Source organism: Drosophila albomicans, chromosome 2L (assembly GCF_009650485.2).
Source record: "Drosophila albomicans strain 15112-1751.03 chromosome 2L, ASM965048v2, whole genome shotgun sequence".
In the NCBI taxonomy this organism is placed as follows: domain Eukaryota; kingdom Metazoa; phylum Arthropoda; class Insecta; order Diptera; family Drosophilidae; genus Drosophila; species Drosophila albomicans.
Window position 1 is genome coordinate 9,408,717 of NC_047628.2, and position 14,800 is coordinate 9,423,516.

The following is a 14,800-nucleotide window of genomic DNA, read 5'->3' on the forward strand; positions in this document are numbered from 1 at the left end:
ATCACCATCTCTCGCTGACAGCTTATCACCAAAAAAAGGGAATTTCTGCGCTCTCTTTGGCGTGGAGTGTTTTGTTTCGAGCTCTTCAGTTGGTCACCATCATTTGTCGACTGCGGTTAGGTTGTCGAACGGAATTTTCGAGTATTTGTGGACTAAACAATAGGCGCAATAAACAAAGCATCTGTCGATAAGATAATTAAGAAAATTGTCTGGATTGCGTAAAAATGAAGTATACAAGTAGTTATGAGAAGTGAATGTCAAGAATTGCGAGGCAATTGATAGTGAAATTTGAAGTGAATACCAAGAATTGGAAAGTGTTTTTTGTTATCTTCCAAGTGCTGCAATCGGAAATAATTTGAGCAATTATAACGAATGAATTTGACTTAAATTTCTCATACATTTCTCATTGAAAATTCTCTGTATTTAAAAGTAATCTAATCACACAAAACAATCTGATTTTAATCTAAACACTACGCACTTTAGTATTGCCAAAAAATTAATGTGAAAAGTTTTGTTGACCGATGGACCCATGACGATAAATTGACCTCATAACGAAATTGTGACAATGGTCAACACGTAATTAGGATAGTTTTACTCGTGCAATTGGATAGCATTTTCATTCGAACTTATCATCGAGAGCAACATTATGTTAATAGTGTCATAACAGCTGAGAACTGAGAACATTTATATTGACTTTTTTGTTGGTCAAAACTCAGAGTTCCATTGGCAGTTTGACGCTCGGATCGAATAGAATTAACTGCAATGGCTGCAAAGTTCAATATTCGTAACTTGCGCGTATTTTTGCTACTTTTGCTGATGACTATAGCCGCTTTCCTGCTGCTCTCAAATGTGGAGCAAGTGCATCAATTGGCAGTCACTCAACCGCCACACCGCATCGAGAAGATCGAACTGGAATCTTTGGAGCTAGTGGAAGACACTTACGAAGATATTCCACTCGAACATAAGATGACCACAGAATCGCCCAGATTAGTCACCCAACGAACTTTAGAACTGAAAAAGCTTCTCAAGTGCCGCGATCGCCAATTGAAACTTGAGAAAGTTCAACATGGCGATTACTGGGTAATCAAGAACTTGGTCATTGGCAGAGAAAGTCAACGCATGGGGTGCGCAGAGTCCATTACATATACCACAAACGGAGACTTCACGTTCTTCGACAATCTCGAGACGGTGGCACAACGGTAAGTTACAAATAATATATTGAATAGTCTTAATAACTTGTTAGGTGTTTGGTTGTTGAAGGAACGTTTATTTCGTTAATAGCAATGAACTTTATCTAAAACATACCAAACTACAAAATAAGTTTTCAAATAGATTTCTGTTTTTACTAATTTTGAGACCAGTATAAATTAATTCTCTTTCTCGATTTAAGTATTAAAATAATGAAGTAAGGTAAATATTATTTTGCAGAAATTATAAGGGTTCATTTGAAAATGATTTTTTTCTGTTTTGCAAAGTGTTAGGGGAATTATATAGCTCGTCTATGACGGATACGATAAGAGAGGACCATAAATGGAAGTAATATAAAACCCAATGATTGCCCAAAATGATGTGGTTTGCAATTCCAAGAAATGTTGATAGCATTTAGCTAGCTAAAGTTGATAAATTTACAGTCATAAACAAAACAAGTAAGAAAGTTACAGTCGAGTGCGCTCGACTGTAAGATACCCGCTACCCATTTTGAATAAAGGCAAAATATTGCGGTATCATATTGAAAAAATACCGAAAATACTAAAAATATAACAAATGGTATGTTTGGTATATCGATATAGTACACCATTCAAAATATACCATAGACGGCACAATGTACCAGATTGTCGGCCAAAACAACTCAGACCCTAGTAAGTAGGCGCTTTTGCCCATACAAAAGTATTTCATTAATAACTTCCACAATTTTTATCTGGTCGCAACCAAATTTTCAGGAATCATAACTACTATAGTAATTATTGTAAATACCAAAATTCGTAGCTCTAGCTTTAAAATTACGCTTGTTATTCGATTTTTTTGATTTGCGGGGGCGGAAGTGGGTGTGGCAAAAATTTGAAGCAAACTTGATCTGCGTGCAAACATAACAAATGCTGTCGAAATAGCTCTATCTCTTATAGTCTCTGAGATCCAGTGTTTCATACGGACGGACAGACGGACAGACGGACATATCGTCTCGGCTGTTGACGCTGATCAAGAATATATATACTTTATAGGGTCGGAGATGCCTCCTTCTACCTGTTACATACATTACCTGCCGGCACAAAGTTATAATACCCTTCTACCCTATGGGTAGCAGGTATAAAAATATACAAAATGAAATGGTATAAAGAAATTACCATACAAAATTACTGACTCAACAAAATAATAAAATAATAATAAATCTCCAAAATTATAAGTCAATTTCAAATTTTACAGAAATAAAGTAAATATTTATAAACAGGTCTAAGCGAACCAATATTTTTGCGAAAAGATGTTTACTTAGTTCTGATAAGGCAGAAATTTCTCTTTCAATATTCTTGGCAATATTGAAATTGGACTGTCGTGTATTTTTGCTAATTGTAGTTGCCTTTCTTGTGTCGCTAATTAACCAACATTCCAACAGATACAGACGGGTAATATAGATTGCAAAGAACTATTCAGCGTTAATTTAAAGAGGAATTTCAAAGTGCTCAGTAAAAATGTTTTACATTTTTAGAGATTCGTCATATTTACATATTCACATAAAGGTTTTGTTGTGTTTGTTAGTGAATAAACGAAACGGAAACGTATGTATGTACATACAAGTACATTTTTTTGTTTATCAAAATCCGTATACGATTTTGGTTTTCGAGAAACAATGAATTTGTTTTTATTTACTTCAGATAATGCGTTTTTTATATAATAGAGAATGTCCATACATTTCATTCTAATTAGAACTTTTCCGAAAGAGAAACAGTATTATTGTAAAACGTTTTCATAAAGTAAACATCAATACGGCTCAGTGCACTGGCATACTTTCTTTTTTTTTTATCAACATCCCATTTTATTAATCTTACTTCTTTTTATACTCTTGGTACTTGGTATATTTTGAGAAAATACCGCAAAATATATTTCTCTTATTCAAAATGGTTAGCGGGTATCTCACAGTCGAGTACACTCGACTGTAGCTTTCTTACTTGTTTAAATACTAACTTTAAAATAAACCCGAATATTTACTTCAACTTTCAGCTGGCTGGGACCCATCAGCTTTGCCATACACTCTCCGGGTTATGATCTGAACTCTACGCTGGACGCCATACAGTATGTGAGAAACTGTTTGCCGGGCAGTCAATTGATCAGCGACTACGTGAGCTTCCACGTCTTTTTTGCCCATGCACATATGCCTGAATATGTGCCCTACGATGAGAGCGAAACACTAAACTGGCCCTACAATTGCGTGGCAGAGGACGGAGATCTATTGATGCCACCTTATTACCAGAATCGGAGCCAGATGTACAAAGTGCAGGCGAATATGACGTATCCGATCAATGTGGGACGAAATATTGCCAGACAAGCGGCCAACACTCACTTCATATTCGCCTGCGACATTGAGCTGTATCCAAGTCTGGGATTTGTGGATCAATTTCTCAATATGGTCTATCACAACAATAGTGTGCTGCAATTGAATCCTAAGCTGCCGCCGAGGGTTTATCCGCTGCCAGTCTTTGAGATCCATGAGGATGTGATGGTGCCCAACGACAAGAACGAACTCATGCAGTTGTTTCACAAGAAGAAGGCTCAACTCTTTCATGCCCACTTGTGTCAGAATTGTCATAAGGTTCCCGGCTATCAGAACTGGCTAAACCAAAAGTTCAACTCATCAGATCAACTTAAATTGTTTAGCAAGACATTGAGACAGGACACCTTTAAGTACTGGGAACCTTTTTATGTCAGCGACAATCGAGAGCCATTCTTCGATGAGCGAGTCACCTGGGAAGGACAGTCCAATAAGCGCATTCAGGTGGGTTATCGAAATATCCTTTAGTTAGCCTGACTAATTCTTTTAAATTTACAGGGCTACGCCATGTGCTTGCTGGGCTATGAGTATCATGTGCTGCATCCTGCCTTCTTAGTTCATAGTCCTGGCATCAAGATCCCAAGTGGGAACTCTACCCGCGCAATTTACGCCAAAGAGATGACCAAGTTTATCAAGTCCAAGATTCAACCCGAGTATCGAGTGCTCTATGGCAAAAATAAGAAATGTTTCACATGATTGAAAGTTAATTATTAAAAAGTCGAAAGATCAATAATGTTTGCTCTGCATTCAAGTATTATTCCGAATTTGTAGGTCTACGCAGTATAAATAATTTATTTAGTGTTATACCTTTTTAGAAAGTAATTACAAATTATTAGTAATTAAAGGTTTAGAACAATTTTTAGGTCTAGACACAATGTGTATTTTATTTTAAATGCTTTAGCCGAGTCGTAGTGCAATGTTCAGATATATTTTAACGAATTTTCACAATAATTACATTTGTATTACTTAATAACCTATTTACAACTATTTCCACTGTAATTGACCCATTACTTTTAAATCATTCATGGTTATAATTTTGTTAGGAAAAATATAATAATAAAATAGAAAATATAATAATAAAATAGAAAATATATTTTTTAATAAAAAATAGTTGTATTATTACTGGAATACAAATACAATATGATCCTGACAAAAGCAGTTTCAATTTTTATACCCGCTACCCATAAGGTAGAAGGGTATTATAACTTTGTGCCGGCAGGAAATGTATGTAACAGGTAGAAGGAGGCATCTCCGACCCTATAAAGTATATATATTCTTGATCAGCGTCAACAGCCGAGACGATCTAGCCATGTCCGTCTGTCCGTCTGTGTGTCTGTCCGTCCGTCCGTATGAACACCTAGATCTCAGAGACTATAAGAGATAGAGCTATAATTTTTTTTCGACAGCATTTGTTATGTTTGCACGCAGATCAAGTTTGTTTCAAATTTTTGCCACGCCCACTTCCGCCCCCGCAAATCAAAAAAATCGAATAACAAGCGTAGTTGTAAAGGTAGAATTTTGGTATATATAATAACTACTATAGTAGTTATGATTCCTGAAAATTTGGTTGCGATCAGATAAAAATTGTCGAAGTTATTAAAGAAATACATTTGTATGGGCAAAACGCCTACTTACTAGGGGTCTAATTTGCTTTGGCCGACAATCTGGTATATTGTGCCGTCTATGGTATATTTTGAATGCGGTACTATATCGATATACCAAATATACCATTTGGTATATTTTTAGTATATTTGGTATATTTTTTATAATAATACCCCAAAATATATTTTTAGTATTTTTGTAGTATAATTGGTATGTTTTGAGAATAATACCGCAAAATATAATGCTTTTATTCAAAATGGGTAGCGGGTATCTCACAGTCGAGCACACTCGACTGTAGCTTTCTTACTTGTTTCTTATCAATGAAGTGGGAGCTTAATGAGAATCCTTCGGATACTGAGATCCAAAGACAAGGCCTAAAAAATAACGCGATTTGAATTCGTCGCTCGTTCTGTATTATTTAGGTTTAATTTAATTAAAACTAATTAAATTTCAACTGTTCCCAGAAGGTTTGCCAAGGATGCCTATAAGAAAATGTCCGTCAAGTACTTTCTTGAATTGAGCAATGCTTTGCAACGCAACGTCAACGTTTCTTTGTCCGTTCGTTCGTCCATTTACATAGTATGTAGGTAAATGGATTTCAGAAACTAAGAAACCAAACTCCACGTTTCTGTACGTATTACTTAGATCAAGTGGGCTATTAATTTTCAATGTCATACTTCTTGCGATCATAAACTGCAATAATTCGCTCTTTGTGACATATCTTATCAAATTGTTTATTAAGTACCCAAAAATAACAGTATAATAATTAAGTGATAATATTCCTGTCGAAAGTACTCAATTCTAACTAAGAATGAGAGTTTTACTTAGTCCGTCGTTATTTGCTTTGGGATTGATAAAAATGAAATATTTTAACTTATATGTGGTTTCTTATAAAATATCTTGTTGTGATCTATGTTGTGAACTGAGGGATTAAGATAAGGACCATTAGTTGAAAAATGACTATGTCAAGGTGTTTAGCAGACAAATATGTTAGTATGACTAGAGGCATACCGTTAGTTAAGTCTTTTTCAAACGACTAAAATATAGAACTAATAATATGAATTAAAATTTTTATTAAAGTATCATTCAGTCGAGCACTCTTCATTAAAACGTTTTTATTTGTTACTTTTCCAAGAACTAATTTCGGGATTAAGATAAGTACATTTAATTACTCTAAAGATAAGTGTGCCAAGGTGAATGTTTTGGCTACTAAAGATTTCATATAAAATCGCGCTGAAACTAGCTTCATTCAGTTTTATGTTTCTGTGCGAAGATGTCGAATTTCTCATTTTATGTGGTAAGTATTCTTCATATTTTTATTGTTATTATACTAATTTCGATTCTAAAGCTTGCAGTGCTAGCTGCATTGGGATGTCAACTGTGTCTGGTGAACAGCGTATGCAACGAATGTCAGCCTCTGAATGATGCGGCATGCATCAACGAAACATCATTTCATTTGTGTTTTGGTAGCTCCACGCCGAATACTGATCAGACTTTTACGTGCCCCGATGGCTTGGTCTGCTCCCAACAACCGAATATTTGCTTTCAACGCTCCGAAACTCCAGCTAGCTGTGGTGATACTGACAGTTGTGGCCTATGCAACTCCAATTATGTGTTTGCTTGCACCTCTCTCACCACATTTTCCCTCTGCTATGGGGCAACAACGCCTTCGACTACAAATGGAACCTGTCCCGACGGTCGCTTTTGCGACGCCTCCAGTTCCAACATATGCGTTACAACTGTGACTGACGAATCGATTATTTGCCATCTGAATTAGAATTAAATATTGGTTTCAAATAAAATATAAACAAAAACAAGGAAAGTTACAAGTGCTGCCTGCCAGAAACCAGTTCACAAATTTAGATATGTAATTAATAAATAATACAAATAATAAATTCATAAACAAACATTTTTTTTCGCTTTACATACCAAAATGCATGAAAAAAGTAAATTTGTATCGGGTTGATTACAGTTAAACTACAAACTCTTCCCGCGAATTGTGGTTAAGTAAAATTGACATCCACTTTTTGTACCATATTGGAAAGCTTCTAATCCTTCAAAGGCGAAGCTCGGGTTTTCACAAGGGATTGCCATTGCCCCAGAGGTGTTTTTTTTTGGATTCTTCGAAGAAACTCTGCAATGTGATGCGTCTTCAGAATGCTTAGTCTGCAATTATTGCTTTCCATTGCGGCTTAATTTCTCGTTGTGCTTTATTTTGCATAAAGTTTATAATTATAATTTTATTATTTCATAGGGTTCTTTTCTTACAGCACAGACAAAATGATTATCGTAATGTAAGCGCGTTGAAAATCTAAATGTAAAGAATAAAGATAATTTTAGAATTTCTCTCTTTTGTTACTATCTTATCAAATATAATATCATATTTTTGAATATAAATTATTTTTGTTATTGTTAGAGGGCACGATTATTTGTTGCAGCCTATGTATATAAAAAATGCGGTCGAAGTTGAGGCTGAAGCTAAAAATTATTGGAGAATTTATGTAAGTCAATTACAATTAAATATTTCGGCTTGACTTTTCCAGATTTACGAATTCATTTTTATAAATTGCCTTGAGGTTCCAAGTTCACAAAATTATTATAGAATTTATGCCAATTTAGCGACATTTTTAAAGTACTCTTTCGAGTAAACTTTGCTAGTTTTATGGACCTCCAACTGTCGAAAGCATGACGAATCAAAAAAGCTTCATTCAATATAAGGAAAGTATATTTCAGATCCATGAGTACTTTGCCCTGGTGAAGTTACATTATTTTAGTCACATTTTTATTATATTTACAAACCTTTAAAATGAAACCCCCATCATATATAGATTCCATGTCGCATCGCTCGTCGTAGAGCGGTTCCAATTCGTTAATGCTCACATAACCAACACACATGTTCATTTTGGTTGAACTATGAAATATAGTGAATACATTTAAAGAGTTTTTAGAAGCCAGCCATTGGTTTTGCATTTCAATGTTATTATAGATGGGACTGCTAATGTTATATTCCTGTAGAATCTCCTTTAATTGAACCTTGGATTGAGCTATGGGAGCATGAGGTTTGTGGGGAAATGTTGGCAAGCAATATACGCTAATAAAAAGGAATATTTAATGTAAAAACTAATGTATATTAAACTAGAATGAATACCTTCTAAATGGTTCTTGTACTTCAGTTGTGCTTCGTACAAAGCTCAGAAAACTCTTTACAAAGTTTGGAGGTGGCAAAAGTTGTAAGTCTAGCGCCATTATATAAAAAGTCTCGGAATTATAACGAGCCACATTTCGCATCAGATTAACTGGATAGATCAATCCAGTCTTATGCCAATATGTCAAATCATGACGCATCTTTTCAAAAGGCGCATGTTTCGCACATACATAAGGTGATATTTTGAAGCGAGCCATGTTCTTTGGTATATGCTGACTGTGAAAGACCAGATGAATGCTAACAAAGTGATGAATAAGATTGCCTTGCTTCTGACAGCCAATAAGATGTCTTAGAGAACGAATAGTCATGACAAAGTCTGACCCACTGGCAAAGATTGAAAGGCTGATAGGCGCTTGCCACCTGTAAGGTAAATTGAAGAATTTTTTTCTTGAAATATAACATAGAAGTAGTTACTTTTACCTCTCCAGCAGCGTGGGCATCATGCCCAGATCCATGAAGGTGCCGTGAGTGGTAAGTGTGATGCTCTCATTGTCCTTCACATTATCGTGTCTGCGAATATAATCATGCCAGACCCAATAATCACCATGCTGTCGCACTATTCCATGTGATTCAGCGTCATCGTTTTGCCACTCCCAATCCTCCTTCAGTGAGTGAATGTTATACAGTATGAGCAAAAGTGAACCAATGAATGACACTGCACATAAAACTAACGCAATTTTGCCTAAAAATGGCGACATTACTAAGTAATGTTGTGTACATATATTGCAATAAAGAAGTTTGTATTTAAGCCTACTACAATTGACAGTTATTTTCTTTGGCTTATAAATTTACCAAGAAGAGCATTATTAGGAGCTTATAGTAGCGATTTGAGCCCTAGAAGATTTGTTAATTTCAAATTTCGATCATTGAAATCAGTGAACGACATCTTATGGGTAATATTTGACCTAGAATCCGCAATGCACCCATTTTTGTCTTATAAAAATATCTATGTGAAATATCTACAGCCAATAACATCACTAATAAATTATAGCTTATTGTCTATAGAAAATATATGAAAGTATCATTGCAATTCAATAGATTTCCTAGAAATCATAGCTCTAGATACTGATGTTCTATGTTGTTTGCATAGACATGCGCTGATTCCGATGTTTGAAATTCAAAATCGGCCAAATGTTTTGGGGTTCAAACCGTTGCTTGTAAATTGCGAAAACTCTTCTAAAATAAGTTTAGGCGGGGAGCTTTCGCGCACTAGTGCACCTAAAACGCTAGATGGCGCCACTAAACTGCGAAAGCCTTGCCAAAGCAGAGCTTTTCATATTAGTGAATCTAGTGAACGCTAGATGGCGCCGTATATACTAAAAAATTAATGCTATGAACTTATTTATTATTTGTACATTTTGTATATATTGACATTTATTTGAATTGCCCATTGAGTACAGCGCATTAATTTGACTCTTTTATAGCCTAAAACTTGATATCGATTCAATATCGACATTAATATTTATACTTCTGGTTCTTTCTTATGTTTGTCGCATTATGAAGCATTATCTCAGGCACAAGCTCTTGACTTTGAAAATACTTATGGCTGTCATCTGCTTGTGGAGTTTCCTTAAAGCTTTTACGATCCAAAGCCTCCATTTGCCACCATTTGAATGGCATCACATAGACAATTATGGGATGGTCCAAATTTTGTTCTTCTGTGCTGATAAATATCTTTTGCTTAGGTGTTATTATGGGATTTAAAGGATCTGTGCCGTAAATTTCCTGATATCGCTTGCTCTTCACCAGTCTAACAATTTGCTCAAAGGCGACGATGGCCAAAAAATCATATGCCACCAGCACTGTAAAAACAGTTTTAGTATTAAATACTTTTAGTAATTTAAATAGCATGTAACTTACTACAATAAAAAGTAGCTGTGATTGTTAACAGAGTCAAGTGAGTTATGCTTAGAAAATGCCGAAGGATTCTTAGAAACAATGTAAAAAGCGTAGCAGTTTCCACAATATAAATAAATTCAAATACAGCTAGAGGTATAACAAATCGCTGTTTGATCTGAAATGCCGTAAAATTAATACCATGAAAAAATGTTTAAATAAATTAAATACCATATAGGCGCCATAAGCTGCGAAGGCGCAGGACATAACGTGACCAATGCTGTATAATTGAAGAAATACAGAAACTGCCTGAGGATCTGTAAAATACATATTTGATATTATTTGCCAAGTATATATTTCTTTTTATAGCAATGTATTTACATTGCTCTAGCCAGTAGATTGTATCCCTGACTAAATAGTAACTGGCTCTATAGCTCGCGTTGATTTCAAAGTATGAAATAACATTTAGCATAAATCTCAGGCCGTTTGTTGATACTATATAGATGATCATCACGCTCTTAAGCTGTAAAAAAAATTAACAAAATTAGTTGTAAAATATTATTTAGCATATAATTCGAGATAATAGGTAGCGCATCGCTAAATTATTTATCCTTATAACAATGAAGGTTTTACTTATAAGACCGTAATTAATTAATTTAATTTTTTTTTAGAAATAATATTTTTGTAAACATAGCAAAGCATCCTCTTACAACTTTTATTGCAATTGTCAAATTGTGCCACTATAAATTTCTAAACTGAACTAAAATGAATAAAGTTTGTTTGGCCTAAAATTAACTGGTATAATTCAATTTCCTAATAACTTTATTAAAAAACAAAGTAAAAAATATTTAGATTTTTTCACAGATGTTAAATTAAAATTTACACAACATTTTTTAATGAATTTCTTGAAATATCTTAAATTATTTTAATAATCCAACCAAAGCAAATGCACTGATAACAAGAACGCCAAGTCGAACCGAAGCACAAAAGAAATAAGGATTCCATCAGAACCATGTTCACCGTTTAACTGAAGAATCCTGGCAGACCGCAGGACTTTGTTGGCGTTGCGAGCTCCATGACATTCAGCTGGCGAATGAATAATGTTGGCCATTTACGTTGCATTATGACAACATATGACGAAAATCAGAGCAGAGTATGAAACGCAGATGGAGATATCATTGAAACAAGTTTTTGTCATTTAGCCGCACTTCATCACTTTTCCCCCCTTTCGTCCGTGTGTGCGACAATCGTTTGTTGTTGTCGTGTTTGACATTCAACTGAGTTTAGTTGTCGTCGTGGGTCCTGCCGAACCAGATAGTTTATTCTTTTGAGTTATGCCAGGCGATTAAAATAATCGAGCATTAAATATGTTGTTTATGGAAAGTTATTTGTGCTATTGTTCAGTTCGCTTGGGCGTTATGTTGGTCGCCGCTTTAAGCATTGTGTGTATCGGAAATTTCCTATATATACATGTACTTATTTATTACTATTGCATTTCATAGATCATGAATATTACATTGAGCGTTATATTCTTTATACATGGAGTGAATATATTCGATGGCCTCATCGATTTGTTGGAGAATGACTCACAGTACAAGAACAGCAATTCGGTGCGAAAAGCTATTCATTGGGTACATCATTGTGAGTATATTCATAGCACACTCCTCCACACAGAACTGATGATTCGACTTACTGTCTCTTCCAGCACCCGACAATGTTTTAGTTTTCTTGCAGTGCATGTGCTACGCCCACATAGCCACAGCTCTTTTGGGTATCTACGGTGCTATAAGGGTTTGTTCTTTAAGCTTAGCTGTAATAGTCTGCTGTCTGTATAATACTTCACATTCCGATTAGCACATATTTTTATAAAGTTTTTTTATTTCTTCCCCTACTTTTATTTCATAATATATTGTGGTACTCGACAGAGTTCTTTATAATTACGTTGAAAAGTTTGCAGCACATGAAGCATAGCAATTTTTATCTACTTTATATATGTTTATGTATGTGTAATAACATAACACTAATCCCTACAGTAATTATTTATGTGTATAATAAACTTATAATTGTGTTTAAAAGTGTGCAAAACTTTAAGCTTAGTAACTGTTACCTTTTTGGTTAAAACGTTTTATACCTATGCATTTAAATTATTTAATGATTATATTTATAGCATTATATGATAGACTAATCTTTATATTAAATTATCTAAACTTATTTGTGGCTCTTAATAAGACGATATTTATGCTCGCTTCATTATATTATAATTATATTCTGAAGCCTGCAACGCTTCAAGAACTGTAGAAATAAAATAGGTAATACATTTTAGATTAGACCGTTTAACAGAGTCAATTTATAGTTATTTTTATTGGTATATTGTTGTAATAATTTCACTTTTTGTCATTAAATACTATAGAAATCAATGATTAAATATTCCTTTGTTACATTTTATTTATTATTGTAATGTGTCTACAAACTTTGCATTTTTGCATTACGCTGCTTTAAATTACTTAATTTTAATAAAATATCGATTTTTTATCAGTTAAAAATGTATTTAATATTTTTATGACTACTTCCACTTTTCACTGTTCTTATTCCCGCTACTCAGAAGAAGTCATCTCCGATCCGAATGTAATAGTATATCGATATATCAAATATATATATAGTATAGTTTAGTATACTTTATAACATTGTTTGGTATATTTTAAGAATAATGTGGCAATATTTTGCTTTTATGGAAGATGAATAGAAGGCATCTCACAATCAACAACTAAAGCTTTTTACTTGTTTTTATTGGCGTGTAGCTAATCAATTGAATAACTAAATTGTAACCATTTCAATTTAAAATTCTTGATAAATTTACTTGCGTATTTACTGTTAACTAAAATATATAAAAGCAAATGTCATTATCTACGCATATTCTTATAATTAAAAGCTGCATAAATGGATGGTTATTCCCTTGGCTTTATTTGAGTTCATCTACTTTCTGGGAATCACTATTGGACACATTGTGCTAATGATTATGCTCAAGAAGCAGATCAATTTGGGACTGCTGATTGTGCTCACTCTGGTTGGCAGCTTCTATTGTCGTAAGTAATGAAATGAAATAATTTAACTATTATAAACAGCTACTCCATAATTTGTGTTGTAGTTTTTGCTGGTTATAACTGCGTTACTTGCATTGCCATGTTCCAAATCATAAAACTGGTTAGAAGCGCCAAATATCGTCAACTCTATGGCGAAGACCCCTTTCATCCGATTCCCCTAAAGCGTTCGCATGGCAGCAATGGAAGCATCCAACAGCTTCGCATGGGACTGCCCGAGGATACGGATATCGATGAGCAGAAGCGTTTGGCTAAATTGGGCCTCTGGCCAAGTCGTCAGCCTCAGGTTATTTCCGTGATTCCTGTGCAGACGCCAGCCATCGGGTTGAAATGGTGGCAACAGCAGGCTCTTGATAGGGATGATCAGCTTCAGGACTCAGCTGTCCTCCGCAATTGGCAACATGGTGAATTGCTGAAAGGAGCTGCTGGCAATGCTGAGCGCAAAAATGCTCTAAATCGGCGATATGCTGAGGCCCAACACTATCGATGGAATTAGAATAAAAATCATTATGGTATTTTGAATAATTGCAATTACAGCTGAAGAACATTATAAATGAATTTGTTAATCAATACAATCTTAACAACGGATAATCAATTTATACATTTTATTAAGTACATTAAACTAAATACTGAGAATTTTATAATCTTGTTCTAAATATAAATGTAAAATATTTTTTAATAATTGAAATTATGTACTATATACCTAACTTATGAATACTCTGTGTGTTTCAAATAATATGAATTCGAATTTTTTTTTATAATAAAAAGTACAGAGGCAAAAACTCAATCAAATAACGTAAGGAAGGAATCTTTTCAATATTAGCTACTCATCTTTAATAACATAAAAACATATTCTACAAATATACCAAAAATATACCCCAAAAACACTAAAGCAACCCGAAGTCTACATATATTTGATATATTGATATTTTTTTAAATGATGGGTAGTGAGTATAATTAGTTAAGTATTGTGATTTATTATATTTTACCAGTATTTTGTTTGAAACTTCGCTTGTCAAAAATAAAACTTGTAGTTTGCTGATGCAATTTGTGTCCGCTGTTAAATCGTGATTGAAGTTCAATAAATATGAAAATAAGTAAAACTTAAGTCCAATTGTAGCAGCAAAAGATAAACAAGTTACCAATTTTGTTGACCATTTATTGGCCATTCGGCAAGCAGTAGAAAGGAGTCGTAAAAATTCTGAATACTGCGGTGAATATAATAAAAGTATAAAGAACTTTCAAGTTATTCAATAAAAGTTCGATTTCTCTTTTGTGCTGTATAGCAACAGAGAAAGAGAGAGAGAGGGAAAGAGAGAAAGAGAGAAAGATAAAAAATGCTTAACAACTGTGGACACCTCTTAACATTATCCGTAGACATCCCTAGATATTTGCCCATTCCTTATTTCCTGGTGGACTTATTTTTTTCGGGAGCACTTTGCATAAACGGCAGTACAGATTATGCAACTGTCTGGGATTGTCAAGCGTCGACTCGACAACACGCTGCACACTTTGCAT

General features: G+C 34.3%; 5 protein-coding genes across 5 annotated transcripts; 3 read left to right on the forward strand and 2 right to left on the reverse strand.

Annotated features, from left to right (window-relative positions):
- The first annotated feature begins 174 nt into the window (after window positions 1–174).
- Window positions 175–4,567, forward strand: LOC117565441 (beta-1,4-glucuronyltransferase 1). Its single transcript, XM_034244532.2, has 3 exons — window positions 175–1,199; window positions 3,214–3,985; window positions 4,040–4,567. Exons 1-3 carry the CDS (start codon window positions 763–765, stop codon window positions 4,235–4,237), a joined length of 1,407 nt encoding a protein of 468 aa, XP_034100423.2. The 5' UTR covers window positions 175–762; the 3' UTR covers window positions 4,238–4,567.
- A 1,759-nt stretch (window positions 4,568–6,326) lies between these two features.
- LOC117564738 (uncharacterized) lies at window positions 6,327–6,985 on the forward strand. The gene is made up of 2 exons (XM_034243626.2): window positions 6,327–6,440; window positions 6,492–6,985. Exons 1-2 carry the CDS (start codon window positions 6,417–6,419, stop codon window positions 6,918–6,920), a joined length of 453 nt encoding a protein of 150 aa, XP_034099517.1. The 5' UTR covers window positions 6,327–6,416; the 3' UTR covers window positions 6,921–6,985.
- A 693-nt stretch (window positions 6,986–7,678) lies between these two features.
- LOC117564326 (beta-1,4-glucuronyltransferase 1-like) lies at window positions 7,679–9,106 on the reverse strand. Its single transcript, XM_034243032.2, has 4 exons — window positions 8,769–9,106; window positions 8,292–8,708; window positions 7,943–8,234; window positions 7,679–7,894 (listed from the first exon to the last, which is right to left on the reverse strand). The coding sequence occupies exons 1-4, from the start codon at window positions 9,044–9,046 to the stop codon at window positions 7,703–7,705; spliced, it is 1,179 nt and encodes a 392-aa protein (XP_034098923.2). The 5' UTR covers window positions 9,047–9,106; the 3' UTR covers window positions 7,679–7,702.
- A 674-nt stretch (window positions 9,107–9,780) lies between these two features.
- Window positions 9,781–11,198, reverse strand: LOC117563724 (uncharacterized). Its single transcript, XM_034242186.2, is given in 6 exon segments — window positions 9,781–10,150; window positions 10,209–10,362; window positions 10,416–10,501; window positions 10,566–10,707; window positions 11,123–11,179; window positions 11,181–11,198. Coding segments are annotated over 6 exon segments (804 nt in total). The 3' UTR covers window positions 9,781–9,803.
- On the forward strand, window positions 10,940–13,778 carry LOC117564469 (uncharacterized). The gene is made up of 6 exons (XM_034243266.2): window positions 10,940–11,021; window positions 11,128–11,626; window positions 11,687–11,825; window positions 11,890–11,975; window positions 13,114–13,267; window positions 13,330–13,778. Exons 2-6 carry the CDS (start codon window positions 11,552–11,554, stop codon window positions 13,776–13,778), a joined length of 903 nt encoding a protein of 300 aa, XP_034099157.2. The 5' UTR covers window positions 10,940–11,021; window positions 11,128–11,551.
- Window positions 13,779–14,800: the final 1,022 nt, after the last annotated feature.

Bases quoted from the DNA above. Each gene is read 5' to 3' on its own strand.
- LOC117565441 (XM_034244532.2), top strand. From the start codon at position 763: ATGGCTGCAAAGTTCAATATTCGTAACTTGCGCGTATTTTTGCTACTT. The intron at 1,200-3,213 runs GTAAGTTACAAA...TTCAACTTTCAG, and splicing joins CTCGAGACGGTGGCACAACG to CTGGCTGGGACCCATCAGCT. The intron at 3,986-4,039 runs GTGGGTTATCGA...TTAAATTTACAG, and splicing joins AGTCCAATAAGCGCATTCAG to GGCTACGCCATGTGCTTGCT.
- LOC117564738 (XM_034243626.2), top strand. From the start codon at position 6,417: ATGTCGAATTTCTCATTTTATGTG. The intron at 6,441-6,491 runs GTAAGTATTCTT...TCGATTCTAAAG, and splicing joins CGAATTTCTCATTTTATGTG to CTTGCAGTGCTAGCTGCATT.
- LOC117564326 (XM_034243032.2), bottom strand. From the start codon at position 9,046: ATGTCGCCATTTTTAGGCAAAATTGCGTTAGTTTTATGTGCAGTGTCA. The intron at 8,709-8,768 runs GTAAAAGTAACT...TTTACCTTACAG, and splicing joins ATGCCCACGCTGCTGGAGAG to GTGGCAAGCGCCTATCAGCC. The intron at 8,235-8,291 runs GTATTCATTCTA...CCTTTTTATTAG, and splicing joins GTACAAGAACCATTTAGAAG to CGTATATTGCTTGCCAACAT.
- LOC117564469 (XM_034243266.2), top strand. From the start codon at position 11,552: ATGTTGTTTATGGAAAGTTATTTGTGCTATTGTTCAGTTCGCTTGGGC. The intron at 11,976-13,113 runs GTTTGTTCTTTA...TATAATTAAAAG, and splicing joins GTATCTACGGTGCTATAAGG to CTGCATAAATGGATGGTTAT. The intron at 13,268-13,329 runs GTAAGTAATGAA...TTTGTGTTGTAG, and splicing joins GGTTGGCAGCTTCTATTGTC to TTTTTGCTGGTTATAACTGC.